General features: G+C 38.9%; 1 protein-coding gene across 1 annotated transcript; it reads right to left on the reverse strand.

Moving 5' to 3' along the window:
* LOC104468766 (four and a half LIM domains protein 5-like) lies at nt 1–24,760 on the reverse strand. The gene is made up of 6 exons (XM_010083006.1): nt 24,735–24,760; nt 7,958–8,128; nt 6,164–6,338; nt 3,758–3,927; nt 1,443–1,629; nt 1–235 (listed from the first exon to the last, which is right to left on the reverse strand). Exons 2-6 carry the CDS (start codon nt 8,114–8,116, stop codon nt 84–86), a joined length of 843 nt encoding a protein of 280 aa, XP_010081308.1. The 5' UTR covers nt 8,117–8,128; nt 24,735–24,760; the 3' UTR covers nt 1–83.
* Between the last annotated feature and the right edge of the window lie 166 nt (nt 24,761–24,926).

Here is a 24,926-nt window from a genome sequence, read left to right on the forward strand (position 1 = left end):
TTTTAGATGATTTTTCTACTGCAGAATAATGAAGTACATGGTTACAGAGCGAGAATAACGCAGCTGTACAGCTCTTCAAGGAACTATGAAGCAGGGCCACATTCATGACAAAGGACATCATCCTGCCGAGTGAGGAATCTTTGGCCCACCAGTGAGACAGAGCATTTTGCACAGTTAAAGCATTCCCCGTGCCACTGGCGCTCTTCAAATGAGACAAATTTGGCACCTCCAAGAGCTGAAAGAGATTATGAGAAAAGAGACGTGAATCCAGTATTTCCGGACATGGTTCAGAAATGCAACAGATTGTTTTCTGATGTGTGATCAGGTTGTCATTCATATAGCAAACAAACAAATGAACAAAAATCCATGGTCTGAAATATCCTTTGTTGGCTGAATTTAAAAAAACTTTAAATACAGTGAGAAATATTTTAAGCAAATTCACAAGTCACTTGCTTGTTTTCATATCCCACTGTGAACTCTGAACAGAATGGGTTTATCAGAATGTCCATTCCGGTTGATGATCTTCCCAACAAACTCTCATGAAAAGTATTTGCAATCTGTTGATACATATAGTTTCTACACAAAACTCTGTGAAATTTAATTATTCCCACCTAAGTTTCTTCAGGATAGAATCTTTTGGAAATCACCAGGTCACAGACTTCCATCCTAGCATGAGTATCTGAAATAAAACATTGGTGGTTTCTTTGTTGTTGTTGTTGTTGTTGTTGTGGTTGTTGTTGTTGTTTTTTGTGGGCATGTTTTTTTTGGAAAATTGTGCCAGTTTGATTAGATATTCATAATTTTATCTGTCCGCTTACATATGCAGGATGCACCTGTAACAATCAGTTACAATTGAATCCACACATAATAGAACTGCAATGCAGAACACCAGCAAATGCTCTAAGAAAACTCCAGCTATCATAAACTAGTGATCTGGGTGTCTAATTATAAAACATCTAGGTACACAAAGGATGTATGTACTAGAGTTTTGTTGCATTTGGCAAGCTTTCTAATTTGACACATGTGCCTAGTCAGCAGGCAGGTAATTTGTGTCCAGTTTGATCATATCTGGAGTTACAAACAAAGCTGAAGAAATGAGAGACGCAAGGAACTTGTGTGCATCATCTTGGGAAGAGCCAAAAAAGTGCCTTTTCATATATTCTTAGGGATAATTTTAGCGCAGAAAGCACTAAATTAAACATCAGAGGAACTCATTTCGACACATAAAACAGCTCCTCAGCAGTCAGGGAACATATGTCATCAGTATGTCCTGGCAAGACACAACGTTACGTGTGATGGAGTTAAGTTCCCTCTAGTAGTTAACTTTCTGAGTCTGTCATTATGATGAGACTGTTTTTAACGCTGTTTTCTAAAGCAAAGGTCTGATTTGAGAGAAGCCTGATGTTTCATCAATGTCTAGATCCTTCTAAGACGGGACTCACCTGTAATAGGTTTCTTGCAAGCAGCACACTTCTTAGCATACAATTTGCTGAAACAGTCTACACAGTATGGATATTCATCTTTGGAAATAAATCTTTGTCCAGACAGTTGGGTTTTACATCCAGCACACACAAAGCATTCTTTATGCCAAGGCTGGTCATGGTAGGTCACTCCCCCAGAAGTTATTACCTAACGTATTGACAAAGAGAACAGAGCAATGAAACAGAGTTGTGAATCTGGAAGGATTATCCAGTCCTTCACAAGCCCTTCCACTTCTTTTCCCTCTTCCTATGTGCACAAGAGTAGAGAGTGTGGTTATGTCAACTGTTTTTCATCTGGAATATCAATTTGACCAACTGCAGTTGAGCTGAGCATGCCACTGGTTTGTTATTCTCTTTTTTTTTTTTTTTTTTTTTTTCAATAAACAGGTTAGCTTGCTATGCAATTTTTCTGTTACACATGCAGAGAGAGGCTTAGCACCAGGCATGCTCTCAGAAGAGCAATTCTCAGTGATGGACAGCAAATGAGAGAACCAATGCTGAGATTATGGCTAATCTCCAAATGGAACTTGTATTTTGCTGTCTTAAAATTGAAACAGTATTTTAAGTAGGAAGAAAGAGACGGTAAAGACGCAGAAGTGAGACAGAAAGGAGATCTACACTGCCAAAAGAAGAAAAAAATGTTGTTTATGGGTGTCATCAAACTTCCATTCCCTGCAACTCACTCACAGCTCTCTACTGGTTATTTCTGAAGAGGGAAATTTCCAGTTGCTCTATGGCTTCCATATGTGTGGTAAAGAGATGGTTTCCCAGAAGTTGTGAGAGACTGTATAGAGAAATGACTGCAGAGATAAAGATGAGATGTAAGATAGTGTTTCTAGTGTCAAGTTGTGTGCACAACAGTGAATGAATGAATGAATGAATGAATGAAACGAATTAATTAATACAGTTGGAACATGAGGAGGGAAAGTTGGAGAAACTTAATTAAGTAAAAATAGCGGCACCATCAAACTTCCCTGAGGAATACAGTTTCAGGGAAATAAAGAATAATACTGGATAATGTCAGGTAATAAAAAAAAATTAAATAGCTTCTGATCCACTTAGCATTCCAGTATTGGGCTACTTCTAGCTCTCATTTGCTTTTCCATTAAAATCTCAAAATCTCTGGCACAACATTCAAGACTCTAGTTTGGCAACTTAGTCTCTTTGGGCTAAATTCTTACTTATGAGAACCGATGGAAGTTTAAGTAGTAAGATTGTTTTAGCTATTATGCAGGGGGACTCTTTGAATTCCTAGAATTTTAAAGAAGTAAATCTTGCTTATTTCACATAAGCGCTGCTAACCTCAGTGCTCCTAATAAACATAGAGCAGAATTACTATATTTGTCATGTGATCATTTAATGCAAATTAAATGCTGGACGTAGACACAAGGGGATATATCAAAGTACCTTCTAAAGTTTAACTATGGAAAAAAAAACCAGCCAGGAGATTTTTCTTAAATTAAAAGTTTTTGTTAGAGGTAGAGGTTTACAGATAAAAATTAAATAACTTTGGAAATTATAAGTTATTTGATAAATGGGAAAAAAAATTTGCTTCCAGAGTGACACAAGTACTAAAGAATAAGTTAAATTCTGCTGCAAAAAGCACCTTAAAACATTTCCCTAGATAACAGTATCACTAGACTAGTGTGATACTTTGAGTATTTTCATCAGTCAGACAATTTTAAAACATGAGAAACTGACAGAGGGATGAATTGATTTATTTGTATTTGGGGAAAAAAAGAGAAACTAATTTGAAATCAAGCTTTCTGGTACCCACAGGGGAAGCACCATGTATTGAAACAGCAGGGTTTTTGACTAGTATTATCACAACTGAATATTACTTAATCTGACTATTGTTTGATACATTTCAAGAGAAAAACCAGCAAGACTGGAATGCTTTGCTTATCTTAGGTGCCTTATTATGCATATGAATATATCTAAAAAATGTTGGAAGTGGAGGCATGTTTATCAAGGCAAAATCAGATATGACCAGGAAAGAAGTGTTTTACGTAACTTTCAGTGAAATTTCAACCTTTGTTAAAAAGTGCAAATGGAAGTGTTTGTTTTCGTCAATAAATTTATTTCAAATATAATAAGGTTTATACTAATGTTAACTAGAAGGGGACAGCACACATTTAGCTGTGAGCATCCAATACCAATACCAATACTCTTACTTAGTTTGTCTTAGTTCACCAGACATTTTATATAATCCAGCCCCTTCCCCGATGAGCAATATTGCCTCATTAGGGAAATTTTTCCCTTGTACACTTAATTACCTTTTTGCAAGAGTAGCAATAGTGAGCAAATTGCTTTTCAAAACAGGGAACGCAGTAATTCTCATTGTCTTTGGTGATCAATGGTTTTGTTCCCAATGGTTGCCGGCAATACTGGCAAACGAAACAGGATTCATGCCAGGAACTTCCCTTAAATTCCATTTTACGCGAACCTGCAAAAATCCAAAGTGAACAATTCCCCCATACATATAAAGCCTTGTAACACAAGTTTTAAATGTTGGGAAGCCTCTTGTTTTTAATGTTCTATCTTAGCATTGAATTACCCAAGAAAGCACTTATTCTCAATTTAATAGAGTTTCTAAGCATGTACTTGAAATTTCAAGAACACATTCAGTGCCATATGATCACCTGGCAAAAGATGTGCTAAATTGCCTAAGCTGTGATTTTGAGAGTCTATCCTTACATGAATCTTTTAGCGTTACTTCTCTGTGATATGCTTCAGTTGCTCGGGGTTTCTCTCAGGCCAGCCAATTCAGTGATGATGTTCAGGTACACAGCACTTTTATAAATGAATTTGTTGGATGTTTAGTACATCTATTAATGTCCTGTCTTTTGTCTTCCTTAAACTAAGGGTCCTTCACTTATAAATGCAATATTTATCCTATTCAGCTTAAGCTGGCATTTTTTTTAAAGTAAATACCTTTCCTGTGATAAAGCACACTACACTGCCTCTTCTTAGAGCTCATCATTTCTGTCCTCGATCAACAGTTCTTTTTATCGTGTTTAACAAGGTGCTTTTGATGCAGTGAAAGTGCAGATGCAATTCCAAAAGAAAATCACTCAGTTAAATGTCTGCCAGAGGAGTTTCAGAGCTCTTAGCTTTGTGTACAGCTGCCCTGTACGCTTTCATGTAGGTGTGTAAGTCTAAGATATGCACATATATATCTTCGAGAACAATTTTTCCAGTGACTCTCTACTATAAGTTCCTCCCCTACTGGTAGCATCAGATGGCAAAGAGAGGTACCAGGTGCTTTACCATCCTTTCCACATGAAGAAAATTGCTGATATAACTGATTAATCCCACAATACCTGTTTCCTGGACTGTGGGGCTAGTGGAGAGAGAAAATACTGGTTGTGTTTCAACATAAAAGGTTTGCAGCTTCCTCCCAGCGATCAGAAGGCTGACTGTCTTTGTCTACTGGGTCTTTTCAACACAGAGCTAGCAAGGTGATAACAAAGAAGTTAATGGCTTAGAAACTGGTTGGTATCTCCATGCCACTTCAGTACTCTATTTGCACTGTTACTCCTACCCTTGGCACTTGCTGCAAGGATTTAGTCTCCTAGACTCTGGGGAAAAATCTGCAAGGAGGAATGTAAATCCCACTATATTATTGTGCTATCCTTGCCACATCTAGTAAGGTTGCCTATTAGACAACATTTTAAAAAATATATCAAATTTAAACAGTATATCATCTGTAAACTGAACACAACTATATTGTTATAACATAGATTTCCACTAATACAGCTTTCACCTGTAACGAAAAGGAAATAAACTGTAAAAGTACATAGTTGCATCAATGCTACCTGTTGAACCACAACATTAGTAACCTACTATTTATACTGAGACAATAATTCTGCACAGCCCAGACCTTATTGTTTGCCATTAAGATCTACTGAAAAATAAGGTTCCCATGTCACTGCCAAATTTACTGATGTCCTTGGCCAAAGGTTCCCAAACTAGGACTCACAGCAGATAGTTTGCAGCTGGTATTTGGAGTTATACTTGTGATCTGTAAAAAGTGTCAAGCATTGAGGTTAGTTCACTGTTCCAAAAGTTGGGACCTAATTTCCTAAGCATGCTACTTCATTTTGCCACATATGGTGCTGTGGCTTCTCTTAGATGCCTCTCAAGAGGCAGCTTTTAGGCAAGCTCTCTGCTTTATGAGCTTTATTGGTGTGGTAACAATGAAAGGCCTAGAGGATGTCCTGAACAGGCACTACCAAAGGCTGAGAAGCAGTTTAGTGGCAAGTGCAGAATTTTCAAGGTTGCTAATGTCAGAAAGTAAACCTACTGTAAACGCAAATGTACCTGTATTCGTTTTAGTAAAAAGACTGATAATGATTTAAACACAGAATATCATGTGCCTAAGCTCACAGTGGGATATGCTTCCTAAGAACTGCAACAGAATCAAGGACTCAACATGAACACATTTTACCCTACCTTGAACTCTTCTTTATAAGGATTCATAAGCCCTGTCAGTGCTAGACCAGGGATACAGTCTGCCCTCTCTTCACTGCCAGGAGGGTACTACATACACACAAAGGAGAAGTGGTCACCCGAAAGCCATTCTGAAAGTCAAGGACCTTGCAGCCCAGTTATTCAAGGATGTGGATACAATTAAAAATGCAGTTCCATTTTTTTTCACTGAAGGGTCCCTGTTATCTTACCAGGCATAATGGTCTTCTGGCAGTGGAAACACTTAGAAGAATACTCATCAGAGTAGCATTCAGTACACAGCAAGAGCTCGTCCTTGGCAGCAAACGGTTTCTCCACCAGTGAGCGACTGCATTTGGCACACTTGAAGCACCCCTCATGCCAGTGGCGGCCTTTGTAGGCCAGATCCTTGGAGAAAGTGAGTCCATGTTAGTGAAGACATTTCTTTACAGTGTTTTTATCCCTCAGCTCCTCACAGAAATAAGTGAAAAATGGACAGCATTGCAATGGGGACGTGAGGAGATGAGATGGGTATCTGGCAGAAGGTGTGGTCAGAGGTGATGATGTAAGTACTCAGTGTCGCTGTGTCAGGGTATTTTGTAGATCTCTTGCAGAGGCCATTAGGAGCTGCTTTGGCACACACAATAGTCCTTCCTTATGTAACATCAGAAATATGCTTTTATTGGAAGAACCATTTATATTTTACAGTTGGCTTTCAGGGGGAAACAAGTGATCAACATTTTTGGTATGCACAGGCCACCTGACAAGAAGTGCATTCTCTACAGACTTTGAAATGAACTTCACCTATTTTTTAACGTTAGTATGTTTTCTTCAGGTTGACGATCCATAACACTAAAGAAAAGTCCTATTATTGAAGAAAACAAGCAACTAAAATCTCATTGAGAACAAAATTATTCTTAGGAAGATCACTAAAAAAATAATTCCTGTTGTTTTCACCTAATATAACTCTTCGTCAAAACTCGTCAGACAAATATTTGTTTAAGACTCAACAGGCTTAGGGAATGAAAAAGCTAACAGTATATGTATGAGACCTCCACTAAGAATTTAAAAAAAAAAGAGCAAACAGCAGATTTTATTTTTCCAGGGTTAAAATAACAAGGGAAAAATGCACCACCAAAAACCCGCCCACTTTAACAAATAAACCAGACTGTTCCAGGTCTCCTTTATAAGTAAGAAGCACAGAAGGACACAAATCCAATCTCATTTTTCTCCTTTGTCAGATCCTCACACTTAAAAGTGCTAAAAATGAAATACCTATCATGCTTCATTTCAGGAGCTGCTAAGCACTTACCACTTTCATTTGCATTAGTTAGCGCTCTGAATCTTTTAGAAAATGGGCTGTCACCTTAGAGAAGCCTAAGTCAAAGACTGGGTAAGAAGGAGAGGAAGAGAGCCAAGCTCTAGGACCTTGGCAGAGGTGGGACAACCAGCTGTAGATCTCTGTGGGCGACTGTTCCAGCTGAGTCTGGCCTGTTGCAGTCCTTTCTTGTTACTCCTGCTTTTTTCTCACAGTTTTTCACAGAATCACAGAATGTTAGAGATTGGAAGGGACCTTGAAAGATCATCAAGTCCAATCCTCCTGCCAGAGCAGGAACACCTAGATCAAATCACACAGGAACGCATCGAGGCGGGCTTTGAATGTCTGCAGAGAAGGAGACTCCACACCCTCTCTGGGCAGCCTGTTCCAGTGCTCTGGAACACCTTCCACTCAGTCCAAAGGCATAACTTTTTGTTAGTGATCTTTAAGTAAGTGATGGGTAGTCCTGCCACTTACTTAATTTTCAATGTTAAAAGTGGTTTCCTCAACTTTGGCCCTGGAGTGTTCCTGTTCTGGGAAAATAGCACTGTTTGTCTCTGCTTTGGGTGGATGTATGATGGCTTTGCTCAGGTCTCTTCACTAGTACAGAGATATGCAGAGGGTCGGGTCGGATGCAGAATCTGCCATTGAAGTAATGGGATTTGTGTGTAATTTAGCAAAGAACAAGAAGTGAAAGCTAAATCTTTACCTTGGAATCACACTCAATAGGTTGCTTGCACTCTTCACAGGGGTTGGCAAACAGGCTGTCATAACATGTAACACAATAAGCGTTTTCTTCTCTTAATGCATACTTCCTTCCACGAAGAGACTGCAGGCAGTAATGACAGTCTGTGTGACTGGTGGTCATTCTGGTGGAGTTCTCCACGTTCTGGAAAGACAGAAAAATCACGTAATTCACTAGATGATCATTTTCTTGCCCGAATAATAAATAACGCTGCTTTACATGTGAAAGTGAGGACAAGTGTTTCTTGGTTATTTGCAGTGCCTTGAATTTCAGCAAGAAGGCTGTTTCATCTTAATCTAATGGTATTTTACATTGATAGGTCTGGTACCTGAAAATGAAGCTATCTTCACATTCTCTATGTATGACTACCAACATTATGAGTTTTAGGTACTGGATTGTGAGGTATGGTTTATCGAAATCAGGGAAGAAAATATAGTTCAAAAATTAAACTGTCTGCAGAGTTAAAAGGCCAAAGAGAAGTGGCAAGCACTTTCCTGGCTTTTTCTTGCCATTCCTGTCTTTCTGTTCATTTGTTCATTTTCAAAACACCCCCACCTCTACCTGACTGAACAGAAGGAAGGCAAGGGACTCCAAGCTATAAGGTTGTTTTTTGCATAACCTCAGCTGTGCTGCTAACATTTAGTGGCAGTGTAAAGTGATTCAAATACCCCTGGATAGCAAAAATGCAAAATATAAAGAGAAATAAATTAAATGAAATTTAAAAAAAATCATAACTCAAAGCAAGTTTTGTTTGTTGTTATTGGAAAAGGTTGTCCTTTCTTACATATTTCTGTACTGTCAGGTTCCATGTTGGCAGTGCCAAAATACTGTGAGATAGATTACATTTCTGTGCCAAACAAGTTCAGGAAATACCACAAATCTATTGAGAGCCAATTGTACGAGTTTCCCATCCTTCAGTTTTCCAGGCTAAAGAAATTTCGATAAGCATCCAAACCTCAGCTGCTTATAGATTTGCAATGCTGAACGTTTTAAGGATTGTGGAGATGAAGACTTTTTTCAGTCTTCTTGTTGCTGGTTGGATCATCAGCACTTTGCTAAAATTGGGTCTTGATTCCTGGGAAAGAAGGAAGAAGAATCTAGAAAGCTCCCAGCGAAGCAAACCCAGAAACATCTGCTGGACTCATTGGATTGCACTCGTCATTAAACTCATTAAGTGTCGCTGCAGTCAGTGCCAGCAATCATAAATTTCAGAGGATTTGAGAACAACCAGGGAAGGTCTCCCAAAATATTTACATATCAGTGACTTTTGGAAGCTGAAATCTTTATGCTTTGAATAACAATGCAAATTAGTTTATCTTAACCAGATGCAAAGCCTGAGAGTAATGAAGAGAAACGCGTGAAGAACAAGATTTGAGGGAACACTTGCCATCACAGAGTTTACATCTAGTCCATTTGGAATTACTCCCTTGTCTTTGATTTTATACCTCACTGCCTGTCTTATAACCATGGTTCAGTTTTAAGAAGGCATTTAATCTTTTTCTGGGTTTCTGCTTTCTGAGATCTAATCCAAAATGATTGTTTGAACTATGAGAAAGAACAATTACTTTAGGTCTCCACTGGCACCAGTGCACAAGGTCAGGCATTTATTAATCTATTCCTGGAGGGGTAAGGGCAAGGCAGTGAGAAGGCGGCAGGGAGAGAGGCTATAACGCTTATCTCAGACCAAAAGTAACGGTTTGTTCATTTGGCACAAGCTATGGAAAGCTGCTTGTTCCTGTAAATTGAAAACCTTTTGAGTTGATTTACTCTATTTCTGACTGCCCTAAATCTTTGTTAGCCAAGACAGTAAAGAAATCAAATAATCTGTAACTCAGATCAGTGGGAAACATGCTTGCTTAAAAATATTACAGATGTGTTTTTTGTGATATCTTTGGAATAATAGTATAATAGTGCTTGAACCTGGGCTCCCATTGACTTAAGATCAAACAGAGATTTGAATATGAAATGTATGAATACATGTATATGAGAAAATTACATCCATCAGCTCGTACATTTACACATGAGATATAAAACCCAGACACAGCACAGTAATTCAGTGCACAATCACTACATAGTCATCACCAAAATCAAGGTCAAATTTTGCTCACTTTCTGTATTGGGGAAGCAGCATAAATTGGTGGCTGGGGAGACAATCAAATGTTTGTGGTTAGCTGGGCTCCATGTTCAAAGTCATAGGACAGGTTTGAAACTGTGTTTCAGAGGAATTTTCATTCCTTTTTTTTTTTTTTTTTTTTTTTGTGAGAGTTAGAATTACAAACTGCCTCTGAGGATAACCCTCAGTAGACTACCTTCCTGATTTTCTCCCCGCTGAGTCAGAACCCCAGCTTCCTAACACAGCTGCATCTCAGCCTAAAAGTGGCAACAGGAAAATCTTAACAGGGAATTTGTGAAGAGCTTATCTGTTGCTTGCAGTGCTTTTTGTTGTACAAAGATCACCAACAAATAGCTTCAGATATCTGCAGACACATCTCTCTTTTTTTCATTCTAATGAATGGTAATAGGTTTTCAAGTTACTCAAAACTCTGCACACCCAAAAATTTTATTTGAAAAGTGCTTTTCTTGAAATTTTTCTTTTCCTTCCCAGGAAGCCAATCTGTTCCAGGAAACCTGGGTTATATACACATACAAGACCTGCTATTGTAATACTCCAGAACTTCTGACTTCATAATGTAGTTATCTTCCTAAAAACCTATATGGATATGGGAACAAAGTGCCATTACTGATGTTTTACAGATGAGAGTGGTTGCCTGAGAACATTAAAAGAGTACATCCAAGACCAGAGTCAAAGCCTGGAGGTGTTCTTGAGCTGCTCCTTTAGTAAAGTGCTCAAGTCACCCAAGGCTTTGCTTCAGAAAAAGTCTTCAGGGTTTGACCATGATCATATAAAACCATATTTGGGAATGAAGCAAGGATGGTATGAAAAGGAATCATGATTTTTGCAAGTCTCTTGGCAAAGGTCTGGGTAACCTTTGTGAACTACTTTTACCATTAGACAATGCAACAAAAAAAGTGAATCTTGTCTCCCCCAGCACCACTTACTCTTGCTCCAATAAATAAATAAAGGTATGAGCACTACATAGTTAAGTAGAATATTTTTTGTGCTTTGATCCTAATCCCTAGAGAAACATGTTTACTTTAAGTTTGCTGGAAGCCAGACTTTGTGTTTTGAAGGTCAGCTAAGAAATCTCTGGAGGTCTGATGCTATTCAATCGTGTGTAATGAAACGCTGACTCCAGCATTCCAGCTGCTACCTCGTTTCCCAGGCACAGGGAAAGACTGTGATGTCTTAATTCCTTGGGAAAAGAGGATTTTGTTATCTAAATTGGAACAAAACTAAATACTGTTGATTTTTATGTATCCAGTAGCCAAGGATATGTGATACCATTTGTAGTGTTAGAATATTCCAAGGGGGAGCAGTGAGATGCTGACAAAGATGTGAGGATATTGCAACTGGAGTCCCTGGGGTCAGATTCAAGAATGCAGCAGTCTCATGGTGTGATTTACAAAGCAGATGAAAATAAAACAAGTTTGTTTACCCACTGTTCCAGCAGATTAAGATAGAATTCAGCTACAACAAATTAGGAGAGGGACTTTCCGTAGAGTCAAATGGTTTCCTATAAGATGCAGAGCACTAGAAGACTTCCAGAGAAGAAAACCATAAAAAAATGGTTGCGAAGTTGTCAAACCTGATAAATGTGGAACCATCAGGAAAGGAGTGCTTGTTTTCTCACTGAAGCTAAGAAGTGCAACCACAATGTTAATACGTCTCCTAATAATTTATCTGGATAGTTTCTGTAAATGTATGTTAAGCTTCCTTAAGTTATATAAATATAAAAAGCCCAGAAACATTAATCCTCCTTAGATGGGAATGAATATACATAGGTAAGTACCTACTTTATTTTTTTACGTATGTGCAAAAAATACTGTACCTTTTGCTTTACGACAATTCTAATAGACTATTTCCCAATCTACATCAGCCTGCCATTGAACTGCATAATCTTTTTCCTTAAGAACATATAATGAATAGAACAAAGCTCTCTATTAGGGAGGCATAAAGAAGGAAAAATGATGGCAAAAGAAATCATTCCAACAACACTGAAAGATAAGAAAAACAAATTGATCTATTATGGAGGGGACACTCCTGCAAGCCATCCCAGACATCTGTTTATTTTCAGTTAAGTACTTCTTTTAAATCTTGGATCACGGTTTTGTACAAATTTGCTGATTTCATTTCCCCCCCCCCCTTTTTTTTTTTTTTCTTTTTTTGGTGAGAGCTGCTGAACAGTTAATCACATACATTTACAAAATACATAATTGACTCCAGGTTACATCTGCACTCTAAAGCTAACAATATCATTATAAGGAAAAATTTCTAACAATATAATTATTTTATAAATAAAAGTTTCTAACAGGTTTCTAAAGGAAATTTTTAATCATTACAGAGATCACAGTTTCTTGATTTCTCTGGATGCCTGCTATCCCCCAGAAATCTATTATTTTTTGATTGTGACTAGACCTAATAAAATCCCTGACCCCTTGAGAAAAATGAACTCACAGTTAAACATATTCTGTATTATCAGAACACTGTCAACACCCTTGCTTTGTTTCTTCCCTCCCTTAGAGTAACTGCAACTTTCCCAGTGATACCTTTAAGTTATGCTTGAGTGTTTAAGGATACTAGATTTTTTGCTCTTCTGAAAACAGATGGAGAAGCAATAGGAACCAAGGGCATATATTACAGATCAAGTCAAAACAAGTACCTACAGGAAAGTAGAGACACAGGTGTTAACTCTGAAAAAGCTGTTTTATCTCCGTGGCACAGCACAGTAATACTAAGTCAGGTCCTGGGAGCGTCTGAGCGGGTGCAGAACTCTCGCCGATGAAATTCTGCATTAAGCAGGATGGATCCCAACCAGGACTGTGCTACAACAATGTGACTATCCTGCTTCAAGGTCCACGGGTGACACGGTTTAGGTGGACTGTCTAGGCAAAGCAGCATTCAGAGGCTGATCTGGTAGCTGCACCACACTGCATTGCACTGTGTTTACGTACCCCCCCCACCACAAGCAAAAAGGGCAAGAGCTCTCACTTAACAAAGGGATTGAGCATCCCAGAGATTCTGTTTCGCCTTAATTGGTATTGCTGTCTGCTTTGTTTATACCATGCAAACTCAAACGTTGGGTTATTCACCTAAATTCTTCCTTTATCCAAGTACAGCATAATGTGTTACTTACCTAAACTTCAAACTAGGATAAATTAGAGCAGTGAAAGTACCTCAACTAAGTGCTCATGCTGGTGCAGACACACAGAAATGTTGTTACAGAAGAGACCTGACTCACCTATGTCCCTCAAACTCTCTTTGCTAGCTACAGAGTGGGTTGGAACAGCCTAGACCCATTGCCTCTACCACAAGCTAGGTGTTTCCTTTAATTCAGCCACAGAACTTTCACCAGCAGCATGCAGCTTGTCCAATGCAACTTGAACCTGCTACCAAGGTCAGCCTGAGCGATTTAGTTAGCAAAATTCAAATTAATGTCTCTGTATGCATCTCTCCTAAGGGATATTCTTCCTCTACTGTCAGCTTTGCTAACAAAGCTCAAGAATTACCATCACAGTAAACCCACTGTACAGAGAAATTAGAGGTTAGAAATAAGCATGTCAAATGTAGTAGCTGAAAGCAGGTTTGTTTGGAAGAGGCAGACAGAAAAGTTGCTAATAGGCTACAGAAATAAATCTAGATTACTTGCCTTTTTTTTTTTTAAATTTTTTTTTAACTAATCAACACGTGAGAGTCAGGGAGTGAAAATAATAATTTAATACAAGTGACATACCAGTGCTGAGAGATTCAAGTCCAGGAATAACTTGCCCTGTTATTCCAAACACAAGCAGCTCGGCTGATCACCTGTATTAATGCAGGTCCCTGTTTAACTAAAGAGAAACTGTCTGTGGAGTGCTCGGTATTGATTCAAGTCTCTCCCAAGTTATTACCCAGGAACACAAACTCTTTTCATCTTTCATCCTGCAAGGTATTAGGAAGAGGGAGGGGATCCTTTCTCTCTACTCAGCACTGGTGAGACACATAAGTGCTGGGTCCAGTTCTGGGCTCCCCAGCACAACAGAGCTACTGGTAAGAGTCCAGTGAAGGGCCACAAAGGTGACTGAGGGACTGGAGCATCTGTCCTGCGAGGAAAGGCTGAGAGAGCTGGGACTGTTCAGCCTGCAGCAAGGAAGGCACAGAGAGGTTCTCATCGATGTGTACAAATACCAGAAGGGAGGGAATGATGAAGAGGGAGCCAGGCTCTTTTCAGTGGTGCCTGCTGACAGGAGAAAATGCAATGGGCATAAACTAAAATACAAGGGTTTCCATTTAAACAGAAGAAAAAAAATCTCACTGTGAGAGTGGTTGAACACTGGCACTGATATAAGACTCCACAAAACCTCAGTATTCCCTTATGGGCATTTGAGCAGGAGTGGAGTCACTCCCATAAACAAGAAAACAGGTCTCCTGTAAATGACTTATTGTGATTCCACATCTAAACTAGACATGTGCATAGTCTAAACACGAGAAATGCTGTTGCTTTCAGATGTAATATTTACATGCTTGATGCTGAATACATGCTTTATAGATTTCCTGCCTATATCCTTGGAGCACAGATTTTGAAAGATATTTTCAAAGATAATAAAAAAGTGGGATTTGAAAAAGTATCTAAGCAAGTAGGATCTTCATTACAATTAATTTCAGTATTTCCTGATATTTAAAATCTGGTAAACATAGTCTCTAAATCCTTCTCATTTAAAATACATTCAGTGGAATTGCACAAATTTGGTTACAGAGGAGAAAGCAAAGGAAACTAGTGATTCTAGATAATCTCTGTGAAAGAAACAGTTTCAGTAGATTCAGCATTTCCACAGGGAAAAATCACTTTCAACATTCTCAAGTCCCAGCCATATGTGAAATTGAGAAGCACATATTATTTCCTGCATCATCAATGAGAAACGTGATCAACATGTCCTTAGTCAACCATTCTGACACTTAGATATGAGTACTGCCCAAAAGCTGGGTCCTTACTGCTGGGCAGGAGTTAGTGACTTGTCTGTGGTATCTCATTTACCACAGTAAAGAAGATTTTGTTATTTTTGTTGTCACAGGCTGGTGCAAGTCAAAACTCCTTTTCTTCTCTCATCGTTTTACATTTTAAGCTGGTGTTAATTGTTACAGACTAGGCTACAGAAGAGATGTGAAGGTCTGGATGCCTTCAGTAAACCTGACTATTTTGAAGACTTGGCTCAGAAGGAAACGTATGCAGTGCTCTGCTCAGCCACTCCCTGCACAGAACAATGACAAATAAAGGAGTGTTTGGGGCACTGACATCTACACTAGTTCTCAGCAGAACTCAGCAGGGAAAGCAGATCTAAAAACTATTTTGCAATGACTTAAAGACTGTGCAAATGAAAATTACTATAACCGTACATAAGGTTTTCAGTTCAGCTGGCAAAACCATCCTAAGGAAGATGCAAGAAACCCTACAAGAGATGGCTAGGCAACAACCTGCTCATGAGGAAAGTTTTCTAATCCCTTTTAGAGGATTAAATTCATGCTCTGAAACTCGAGCATTTATAAGCTTCCAAAACTAATACAAATTGACCACACCAAGCTGTGTGGTGCAGTCGATGTGCCAGAAGGAAGGGATGCCATCCAGAGGGACCTTAACAGGCTTGAGAAGTGGGTCCATTCAAACCTCATGAAGTTCAACAAAGCCAAGTGTAAGGTCCCGCACGTGGGTTGAGGCAATCCCAAGCACAAATACAGGATGGGCGGAGAATGGCTTGAGAGCAGCCCCGAGGAGAAGGATTTGGGGGTGTTGGTAAATGGAAAACTGAACATGAGCCGGCAGTGTGCAATAGTGGCCCAGAAGGACAACGGGTGTCACGGGCTGCATCAAGAGAACATGGCCAGCAGGTCAAGGGAGGTGATTCTGCTCCTCTACTTCGCTCTCGTGAGACCCCACCTGGAGTACTGCATCCAGGTCTGGGCCCCCCAACGCAAGAAGGATGTTGAATTGTTGGAGCGGGTCCAGAGGAGGGCCACAAAGATGGTCAGAGGGTTGGAACACCTCTCCTGTGAGGACAGGCTGAGATAGTTGGGGTTGTTCAGCCTAGAGAAGAGAAGGCTCTGGGGGGACCTTGTAGCAGCCTTCCAGTACCTGAAGAGGGCTACAGGAGAGATGGGGAGGGGCTTTTTACAAGGGCATGTAGCAACAGGACGAGGGTTAATGGATTTAAACTGGAAGAGGGTAGATTTAGACTAGGTATCAGGAAGAAATGTTTTCCTGTAAGGGTGGTTAGACACTGGAACAGGTTGCCCAGAGAAGCTGTGGATGCCCCATCCCTGGAGGTGTTCAAGGCCAGGCTGGATGAGGCTTTGAGCAACCTGGTCTAATGGGAAATGTCCCTGCCCATGGCAGGGGGGGTTGGAAATCGTGATCTCTAAGGTCCCTTCCAACCCAAAACATTCTATGATTCTATGAAATTAAAATAAAAATTATTGCATCAGGGTATTTTTGGAAGAAAAACTAAGCTTGATGAAAAATGCTCTAATACTTTTAATTTTTCAATTTTGCTGTATTTTAATGGAAAAATACTTGTGAATAAAATACAACCAATTCATGGAAAATGTCAGTTTCTTTTAGAAAAATAGGATGAATAAAAAGGGAAATCTGACTGCTAAATAATGTTCTAAAAATGGATTTTAAATTCTCAACAAAAAATTTATAGTAAAAATTGAAATTTGTTTTTGATATAAAGTTAAAAATTTCAGTCAGAAAAGCAATTTTACAGCTAGGAAACAAGACAGGAACCTGAGTTAGAATAATCTCATTTTGAGAGAAGAAATTTGGTAGCAAAAGGACATTTATGCTGGGTTACAGTTTCTTCAATTAAAATGGTGGGGATAACATACTGTACTCACATGGAAATATGGAAGTATTTTCTTCTATCAACCTACAACCAAGCAAGTACTAAATGTCTTTGAAAGAAAAAAAAAGAGACATTAAATATTTGGGGCCGAACTTGTCAGGATGAGAACTGATCACTGAGGTCACAGCTGATCTCTGGCAATGAATACAAAGTCTTCCCCAGCAACCTTTCTGCCTGGCTTTTCTAGTCCCCTTTCCTGCCTCCACCCTCACCTACAATCCTTTAATCATGGAAAATACTTTAAAAAGTGCTTAAATTAAAAAGAAATTCAAGTTACAGACGAAGACGTGCTGAAGTCCTGATCTGAGACCTTTACCAATGGGTTCATCTCCAGTGTGCAAACCAGAGCAGCACTTCTGAGTGGTCTCTGCTAGAACAGCATCTGCACATTAACATCTGCCTCCAGAGGCCCCTCTATACGATGCACTAAAGTCAAAATGCCTGCACAGCTGGGCAGAAGTCCACCAAGAAACAGCAGCATCTTAGCAATACACTAACATCACCAGGCAGAAACACATCCACCTGAAAACCACACAAGCTTGCCTTTGGGACTGAAAGCTTTCCTGGGGAAAATAGCAATAGGAAACGATGCCTGTGATACAGCAGGGAGTGAAGTGCTCACAGATGGAGAGACATAACAGCCTTGCCACTAATAAGAGGCAACAGAGCTTCAACAGGTAACACTGATGCTGACTGCAATGTTTGAGATCTTAATAAAAAATAGGTCATTTCTTGTCTTTGCAGATGCATCAACTGCAGAGACTGGATTTCCCCCACATTTACATTTTGTTTCAGGGACAGAAAGGTGGATGAAGAGTACTGTGTCGTGTGAGAACGGGTACATCACATGAACTAAAATATTTTGAAAGGAAAAAATAACTACGACTGAGTAGGCAGTACAACTTTTTCTAGCTGGGTGCTTTAAAAGCCTGTGACCTACTTTAGAACTGCTTTAAGAAATAAAATGAGCATTAAGAAAAAGATGAGCAGCAGCAGCAATTTTAGCGGCAAGCTAAAATTGGAAAGGATTTTCATTACCCTACTGAAAAAAAAAAAAAAAAAAGACCTCCTTCCCCCAAAACCAAACATAAAACCCCCAAGTGGTAATAAAGCATCTGCTGCAGCAGCACAGCCTTTTCCTTTTCTCTCCCAACTGCACTGTGCCAACCTGACCTAGTTTTCTGAGGAAAAAAAAGAAACTGAGCTGCAGCACTTTTCTAATAAAAATATGACACCTTATCAAAATGAGCTAAACCTACAGATTTCTAATCTCCACCCTGTTAAAAGATTGTCACGAGCTAGGTGGCATTAAAGTTTAGGAAAAGGAAAAGCTTCTGCAAGGAGTACTGGTATGTAAGATCCCTACTTCAATTCTCATTGTTCCCAGGTCTTTGGATTTTTAGGCCCCAAGAACAGCCAGTTTTGCTGCTTGCACAGCTCCACCAGTCTTAGCTGACACCTTCTTACCAAACTTTTCACTGAAAACAGAGATGACGTGGTTCTGTAGGCAAACCCCGGACTGCTTATTACACCCACAGGAATCACAGTTTGTGAAGCCATTGCTGTGTACAGGCTAAGAAATTCTGGCAACTGCAAATGTAGCATATATAGCCTCTCTTCACACTACATTTGAGCTGTTCAGGGTGACCATTGCTGTAGCAGTTTCCTCTTCATGGAGAGGAACTCCGTGATGTGCCTCCATGGACCTTCCCAAGGGAAGCAGGCTTCAGGATGGGCAGTCCTAAGAGCCAGGATCAAACAGAGAAGCAACAGACAGAAACACTGAGTGAGCAGAGCCAGTAATAGCCTGATCTCAAAGCAAAGACTACCTAAACACTGCGGATTTTTACTGACAATTAACACAGTAGGCATTGCTACAAGACCTAGCAGTAACATTCCTCTGCAATTGTGATCTCTTTGGAATACAGGGATCCGATAACAACACAGCCTTATTAAAATACATACACATACATTGCACCTGCTAGGTGGACAGACCACGAAAAGTCTAATATCATGGAGAAAACCTGAAAGATGTGGTACTCTCTGTATTCTACTGCTTTTACAGTAATGAAGTGGTTATACAATACAACTGAGACAGAGGGCAAGAAAGAGTTCCAGGAAAGCACACCACAACCAACTAATACGAAAATACACCGAGGGTGTTCCTAAGCAGACTCACTTAACTTCCTTCCGCCTCCCCGTAAGTGTTACAGGAACGCACCCTTTCTCTTCTTGTAGAACAGGATGCCAGGAACACTTGCATGTGTATATAAATTAACACAGCTGAACAATTTCACTCAATTTATGGACGTCAAATTAGGTGATTTAATATTTTCTGGATTAGGTTTTTAACTCTGCATGTTAGGGTTGGTGTCCTCACATCTACTGGGAGCACCAGGCATAATTCACTTACAAAGTCTCGACATCTGCACCAAGGCTGCAGTAACAAACTAGTACAATTAGGCTGTGTGTGCATTTCACCAGCAATGTGGAATTATAGCAGAATGACTTTTTCCTTTTATCCTCTGCCCTGTATTTATTTTAAACACACTGTAAACCTGAAAAACCTTCTTAGTTTAAATACGCAAGTGTATCAAGGGCAGGCTGCTGGTCTTTGGGCTGGAGAAAAAAAAAAAAAAGATAAAATATTCAGCTATACACATTCTTTTATGACATATCCTATATTCACTGTTGATAGTAAACCAGAGTATTTCATTCCAATACAGCAACATCTGCATGATATGTAAAAACTCAGTTGTAGAAGAGAGCTGACGACGGGACTTTTGAAGGCAGTGAACCCCTTTAGGAATGGTGCTGATGGGAGAAAGGGCAGGAAGGTCTTCAGCTTCTTGTTTGTCCTCTACCAGGGAGGAAAAACAATGAAGTGTTACCAGGACTGAGTACAGAAAAAAAGGTGGGTTTTTTTTTCTTTTCCTTTTCTTTAAATACATTACTTTCTGTATCATCCATTAACCAGAAAAAAAAATGTTAATCGAACATCCCTCAAGTCTTGAGCAGTTGAGTAGATAATGTCCTGTCAAACAAGATAGAGTATATCATGGCATTGCCTCTGTTTTAACTTTAATCCTCACATCCTGTGAGCAGCAACATTGACCAGTCCTTAGAGAGACTCAGCCCTGGGTTCCGTTTGTGTCCTGCCAGTGACCTTTGCCATGTACTTGAAATCTTTGTGCCTCTTAGGTTACCTGTTCTGCCTACTTAGTAGATAAGGTCTGCTGAACAACTATGTGATTGGGTATCCTAACATTTCCCTTAAGCCTTAAAAACTCTGTGCCAGACATTGAACATATTCTTTCTATTTCAACATAGCCTATCTTCCTAAAAGTGTCTACGATTTAAAATTAGACCCTGCAATGAGCAGACCATGGTATTCTGTCTTTCTTTATTATGATGTGAGGTTACCGACCCTTCAGTTACTACCCCACTGGGATTTTTGTAATGTCCTGGTATGTGAAAAGGTCCTTCTCTTGTTTTTGGCACTATGACTTTCAGAGTGGATTTCTTTCTATGATTATAAATACAGGCTACCTAAAAGCTGCTTCCACTGTAGGATTGCCCTATTCTGATCGAAGGAAAATTAATGCTAATGTTTATCTGAACACCGAAGACAGTCAACATTTGATTCAGACAAATAAAAAACATCAGTAAAATCTTAGAATTCTGGAAGAAATTTTGTAAGAATGAAGAAATTCCTTTCTAAAATTTAGGAACATTTTAAGAACATGCTATTTAACTCAAGGATATTGTGGAACATTGAGTCCCCTGAAGCCGGTGAAGTCTATTCAGGTGATGATGTGAAGCCTGACATGTAGCAATAGAGAAGCAAACATCTTTGCAAACATAGAATGGAATTGATCGTTTTCAATACGGGATGATGCTCAGAGTCCATAACTCTCACCAGCTGTGACAGCTAAGGTCAGTCTGAGGAGGAGGAGAGTGGTAAGCAGCAGCAGCAACTGCATTAAGGAACAAATACAGTTCAAGCCTTTTTTGCTAATTTATGTTAAATTTGGTAAATATTTTCAGTAAAAAGTCTAAGCAAGTGATTAAACAAATTAAGAATAATTCTGCAAAAGTATTTTAAAAACCCAAAAATATTTTGAGCTTTTAATTTGAAATGTTTCTCAGTGCTCTTCAATTTTCAAGCACTAAAATAAACAAAGATTGACAATTAGAAGATCAGCATGAAACAGTTTTTCCTCTAATATTTTCTTTTTTTTTTTTTTTTTCATGCAAATAGAATCCCAAACTCACAGAACTCTAATTATGCCACAATTTGGCATGTTATAATACACAAATGAATCATGTGGCTGAATTTGAAACTTGAAGAGCTCACTTGAGGGAGACTGGGCTCCTGTTAAATAAATTTACAGCCTAATCCTATTCCAGGCTTCTGATAAATAGAATTATAACCTAACGCTCTGAAGTATTTTACAGCCTTCCTTTCAAAGGTTTCAGAATGCTTTTCTAACAACAATAAAGAAATAATCCTAAAACACAGTTGTGAGCTACTTGTCTACAGCAAAGGTTAGTACTTGTCAAAGAGGAGTAATTGAGTTGCTCAAGGTCAGAGAGCAAACCTGGAAGAAAAGCAGCCAGTTGTACGCCTTTGGGTCTGCTCATCAGGCTGTAGCCATGGCACTGGCCCGGGACAGTTAAAAATACTGTGCGAAGGCTGCTAGGTGATCAGCCTCCAGTGCTAGAGGTAAAAAGCATTTCTAGAACTAGCTGAAGCAGTAAAATGTTCCAGCCACGAACTTTGCATTTGCCCTTAATTACTCTGAGGTTATGATTAATGTTTTTACACAAAATGTTCTGGGTGGAATTTTTCCAGTTTTGTGTCAAACCTCTTAGGGCTGCAGCGGTTGAGAGAGTTTTTAATTACGAAGGTTCCAGCCATGAACTTTGCATTTGCCCTCTGAGGTTATGATTAATGTTTTTACACAAAATGTTCTGGGTGGAATTTTTCCAGTTTTGTGTCAAACCTCTTAGGGCTGCAGCGGTTGAGAGAGTTCTTAATTACGAAGGATTTTCCAGTCAATTTGGGTTCTTTCCAGATGGCTTTGGATGACATGGGTTTGAACTCGGTTTTTTTCTCCCCAATGTAACAAACCTGGTTTACAGATGGGGAAATGAGGCACAGAACCACTTGCTGGAGGTCACTCTGGACTGAACTGGTCTCCTGCACGTATGCTCTGTCAATAGCTACACCATGCTCTGTCAATAGGTCATTCTTGCTATCAGTTCTACTATCTATGTACAAAGACACATTAAAGGAAAATGAATATTTTTTGGTGTTATAAAGCATCCAAGTGTGAGGACAGCAACGAACTAGGGCAGCCTGTTCAGATCCATTATCCATAATATGCTGAGATGTGCAAGAATTTACCAGTCCTTATACATGGACCTAGAAAAATTCAAACTCAAAGGCAACCACGGCTGAGAAGAAAAGTAACCTACTAGCATGAATGAAGTAGAATCAAAGAAAACTTTTAGTCTAAGAAAGGAAACCAAGAAGGCATGACAGCTGATGTATACTGTACAATATAAGAGAAGAATGGAGATACTCACAAAAGGTAACCTGAGCTTATTGAGGCAAATGAAGAAGGCACTTTTTGTAGTTAAAAGAGAGCAACAAATTCCTCTTCAGGGTGATCATCAGCAGAAACTTGAATTAGCCATCATTATAGAGGAAACCAAGGGAGATCAGTTAGCCTTTTTAACGGTCTTGTCTCTCACCGTATTTCTGCTATAGAATTTACTTAACTTATTTTTAATACATCAGTTCAGTGTTTCTGGAGTAATGCTTGCGTATTTCTACAAACCCACCCTTATTTCATCCCTCTTACATTTTAGAGGAAAATACAAATGTACGAAACGAGGAGTTCACAGCCTCCTCTCTCACTAGAGCTGCGCACCCTGTTCCCAGAATGAATCCCGCTGCAGGAGCGCAAGTGGGGCATCAGCAGCATTTTGCCATGACAACTTCCAAACGTGGGGCTCTAGAGATTTTAATCGAACAGTTAAACTGGAAATCGTTAGTTTTATGATCATCCTAGAATTAGCAATAAGCCACCATCTTACCGTTAACTGGCATGAAAGTGTGCAGAAAAAAATCAGATCAGTTTTATTCCCAGGGTGCTCTAAAAGCCTGAACAGCATCTAGAGCTTGTTTAGCCGACAGGAGGGCTGCTTGCTTGCACAGGGTCAGAATTTCACCCTCTGATTTTGGGCTTAACATTTAGAAGCACACTGGTTAAGATTTTTATATTTCTTTCCATCTGTACATGGTTAGGCACTACTAAAAGTTAGTAACTTTTTTTGAGAAATAAAACTCAGATAAGGAAAAAAAATGAAGAAAGCTGGGCTTACTGGTACATACCCCACAGAACATATGTCTTATCAAGTCAAACAAAAACATACACTTTGTAAAATATGGCTGCTTGCAAATAACCTGGAGATACCATAGGTCACAACTGATCAGAATCTCTTTCAAGCAGCTTTTGATTTAATTTTGCTCTAATCTTACAAGAAGGTTAGTATGTCATCTTAAATTTCTACCAATTACACAACTTGGAATCAGAGTGACTTTTGTGACACTGCAATAAAAATTACATGGCAAAACCATCGGCAGTCTGTTGTAATGTTAATATATTAAATCCTTTACAGCCTGCTCTGCTAAAATACTCTAGAAATGTCAAATCAAAATATGTGTGAAAATATTAACCACAAACAAAAAAAGGCGTCTGAAACTTGTTTTCTAAATGTAAGAGATTTTGTGCTCAGCTCCACATACAAAACCAGATCTTTTGAAAACAGGGACAGTTAAAGAAATATATTTTCAAACATTTATATTATTAAAATGGAAACTACAGTTGACAGATTTTCACTATCAAAAAGACTGCCATTATGAAATCACGTAGCAGTACAATTAACATACATAGACTTTAAGGAATATTTCCACCGTTACCATGCTTCTTTTTGAATTCTGCTATATAGGCACATATTTCCAGCACCATTTCAGTAAAAAGTGGTATATCCTTTTAATACTACTCGTTCCCTTCAAATTCCAAACCAAAATTATGACCCTAAAAATGTGATAGCTAAAAGATAAAGTGCCTTATAGAGAATTTGGAGATGATACTCGATTTATATAACGAATAAAAATATTGCTACAAGCAGCAGTCTGGAAACTTGTTCTACTTCAAAAAAAAACAACAGTAAGAACAATCCATGTTATGTGTTAAAATTAGTTATGCCAGAAACAAGTGACTTACCTTATCAGAAAAGACACTATCTAGAAAGTTTTCTTGCAATAGCAAATAGCTATGGAAGCTTGCTAAGAGATAAAAATGGTGATTCAAATGCTACAGGAAATAGCACACCCTTTTATTGTCGGCATGTTCTTTGGAGTAAACAAAGTTAATCCTCATCTCATTACAAAGGAAGCTCCAAACAATCTTCCCATAAGTTAATGAGTGAGCCAATTAATAAAATGAAAACAATTGCAACCAAAAAAAGTGTGGTATTTTTTCAGTATATAAAATAAAAAAAAAATTTCATATATGTGTAGAATTCTGCATCTAATTTAATTAGCAGTTTTGTGTCTGAAGAAGAAAAGATCCTGCTTACTTGCTCAAAATGTTAAATTAGGTACCTTGCATACTACCTCATTTAAACATTATTAAATAACGGAATAATGGCAAAGAGCCTCAATACTCACATTTGGTTTCAAGCTGCTTCTCTTGGTAACTTGTGCAGCAAAATAAAGGAAGAAATAATTACACGCCTTCACAGAAACAAGGATTCATGAGGTCCAAAAGAAACAGAACACTTTGCCAGAGCTATTTGAGGGTCCCATCAGAATTTGGCTGGATGGAGGAATGCTGAGGGTCAGTTTGTTTCCCTTAGACCT

The sequence above is a fragment of the Pterocles gutturalis genome, unplaced genomic scaffold (genome assembly GCF_000699245.1).
Source record: "Pterocles gutturalis isolate BGI_N339 unplaced genomic scaffold, ASM69924v1 scaffold13580, whole genome shotgun sequence".
Taxonomy (NCBI): Eukaryota; Metazoa; Chordata; class Aves; order Pterocliformes; family Pteroclidae; genus Pterocles; species Pterocles gutturalis.

Excerpts from the sequence above, each read along its gene's own strand:
- LOC104468766 (XM_010083006.1), bottom strand. The coding sequence starts at position 8,116 with ATGACCACCAGTCACACAGACTGTCATTACTGCCTGCAGTCTCTTCGT. Across the intron at positions 6,339-7,957 it reads CTATTGAGTGTGATTCCAAG|GATCTGGCCTACAAAGGCCG; the intron begins GTAAAGATTTAG and ends ACTTTCTCCAAG. Across the intron at positions 1,630-3,757 it reads ATTGCTACTCTTGCAAAAAG|GTAATAACTTCTGGGGGAGT; the intron begins GTAATTAAGTGT and ends TCAATACGTTAG.